Here is a 2,465-nt window from a genome sequence, read left to right as displayed (position 1 = left end):
GATCTGGTGATCTGACTGTAAAAGGCCACCAGGTTGGTCTGACAGGACCTTCCACTGATGAACCCATGTTGGTTGCCCCTAAGCATGCAGTCTCCTGCTGGCCCCTCCTGGATGTGTGCCAGCATAATTTTCTCGAACAGCTTGCCTACTGTCTTAGCCTCCGTGCTCCAGCTAGTTTTCTATCTACCTTCATTCCATTCATCCAGCCCGTACTTCCTTAGCTTGCCTGCAAGAATGTTGCGGGAGACCGTATCAAAAGTCTTGCCAAAATCAAGGTACACAACATCCACTGATCTCCCCACATACACAGAGCCAGTCATCTCATCAAAGAAGGCAATCAGGCTGGTCAGGCATGACTTGCCCTTGGTGAATCCATGCTGACTGGTCAGGAATCCGGGTTTTCCATTTCCCATGGAAAAACGGAGAAAACGATCGATTTCCCCTTTTAACAGAAAAATACACAGATTCTCCACTTTTGCAAAGAGCTCTGCAGACTGGCAGAGTTCCAGCCTGCAAGAACTGATTGCAGAAAGAGTGGGAAACCACCAGCCCTGTCCAGAGGGGAAGGAAGAGGGGGAGGGTGGGGCCTGAGTTTCTGAGTCAGCCAAGGCTGAGTTCAGGCTCAGGCTCAGGTTCACCCTTCGCCCCTGGATGTAAGTGGGGCTTGGGGCTGTGGGGCAGGGCTGTGGGGGAAAAGGTGGCTGGGGGGTGAACAGAGCAGGGGGTGAGCCAGGCACCACCAGCCCCAGCACACTGCAGCACCTCCTGCCCCCCCGCCTCAGCCCACTCCCAGGAGTAGGACCAGGGAGTGAGGGCAAGGGTGGCCCTCTGCAGGCTGCATACATACTGGCCAGCTGGGGGGAAGAGGCTGGCTCACATGCAGCAGCCGCCCCTGCACCACCGCTGCCACCCCACAGATGGCCACACAGCTCTGCAGACACAGGTCCACAGGCATGGCTCTGTGGCAGCAACAGCAGCGAGGGTGACAGTGGCAGTGTGGTAGCAGCCACTGCGTACAAGCCCCCACCTTCTGTGGGCACAGATCCTTAAACAAGTGGCAGTGGCAGTGCAGGATGGTGGTGGTGGTGGCGGCTTCAGGGGCAGGGTGGGGGGGTTCGCACCCAGCAGGGGCAGGGTGGGGGCTGCCATCACCTCACATCACTTGCTGCTTGTCTTCAGAGTCATGCTCACAGATGGGGGGGCTCATGTGTGCCGGCTGCCTACATGTAGGCATGGTTGTACAAGCAAGTAGCACTGGTGGCTGTGGGGGGAGCCAGCACTGCTGGGGGAGGGGGAGCTGTGGGGGGTCTTTAATTTTAATAATGAGTTTTGAGTTTTTAATCAGAGAATTTTTGATTTTTAAATCAGAGAAAACCAGGATCCCTGCTATTCACATTCTTCTCCTCCAAATTCTTAGAAATGGATTCCTTGAAGGCCTGATCCATGATTTTTCCAGGGACTGAGGTGAGGCTGCCTGGTCTGTAGCTCCCTGGATCCTTCTTTTTCCCCTTCTTAAATATGGGCACTATATTTCCTCTTTTCCAACTGTCTGGGAACCCTCCAGATCGCTAGGAGTTTTCAAAGATGATAGCCAATAGCTCTGGAATCACATCAGCCAACGCCTCTTCCGCTTGATCTGGTGCTCTGCTGGGGGAGTGCCCCATTGCCACTGGGCTGTTTGCGGCATGTGTGTGCGTGCAGCAGGCTGGCTACCAAGCGCCAGATCGGGCGTGTCGAGCTCATCAGGCCCCACAGGATGCAGGAGCAGAGCGGGCAGGTCCCAGCACTGGGCTCACAGCCCTGATGGAGCCTCAGGCCCCGCCCGCTCCACCCCAGCAAGCAGGCGGCTCAGGGCGCCGCGGGAGGGCAGCGCGGGCTGGCCCGACACAACATGTCCCACTGGGAGGCCGCCGCCGCCGCCACCATTCTCAGCCCGGCCCGGCCGGCTCGTCTGCGCGTCCCTCCGCCGCCACTTACCGGCCCGGGAGGCCGGGTGGTCCGGGCCCCGCTGGAAGGGGAAGCGGAAGAGCAGCTTGTTGCCGCGGCTGCCCGAGCTGACCAGGATAACGCTGATCGGGCTCGTGCTCTCGCCCATCATGCTGCGCCCCCTCCCCGCGCTGCGAGCGCGAACCATAAAGACGCCGCGCCGAGCGGCCTAGAGCGACCTGGCAGGAAAGCGCATGCTCTCCTTCCGCCCCTGCGCATGCGCCAGTCTTCAGTGTGCGGCCCAGCGGCTTCTGAGGGCAGGGCGGTGGATACTGTGCGCGTGCTGTTGTCCGCCCGGCCACTTCAGCCGTGAAGAGAAGGTTCCTGTGGTCATACGGGGCCGCGCCTCCGGGACCCCGTGTGTTTCCAGTGTCCTGGCTCAGCGGCGCTGGCTTTTTCCGCACTCTCCCCCGTGTGCACACACCTGTGTGTGACCTGGCTGCTCCTGGGGCAGCGCAGGGCCCATGGCTGGGACGCTG

At 59.7% G+C, this 2,465-nt stretch overlaps 1 protein-coding gene across 2 annotated transcripts in view; it reads right to left on the bottom strand.

Annotated features, from left to right (window-relative positions):
- Positions 1 to 2,152, bottom strand: part of NPRL3 (NPR3 like, GATOR1 complex subunit) — a 64,141-nt gene extending 61,989 nt beyond the window's left edge. For both annotated transcript variants that reach the window (XM_019540065.1, XM_019540066.1), the window contains exon 1: positions 1,978 to 2,152. In XM_019540065.1, coding sequence (XP_019395610.1) covers positions 1,978 to 2,134 — 157 coding nt within the window. In that variant the 5' untranslated portion in view covers positions 2,135 to 2,152. The remainder of the gene's footprint in view (positions 1 to 1,977) is intronic.
- Between the last annotated feature and the right edge of the window lie 313 nt (positions 2,153 to 2,465).

This window comes from Crocodylus porosus, unplaced genomic scaffold, assembly GCF_001723895.1.
Source record: "Crocodylus porosus isolate Cpor-Errol unplaced genomic scaffold, CroPor_comp1, whole genome shotgun sequence".
Lineage (NCBI taxonomy): Eukaryota > Metazoa > Chordata > Crocodylia > Crocodylidae > Crocodylus > Crocodylus porosus.
Note: the sequence above shows the minus strand (reverse complement) of the source record. Positions and strands in the feature narration are given on the sequence as shown.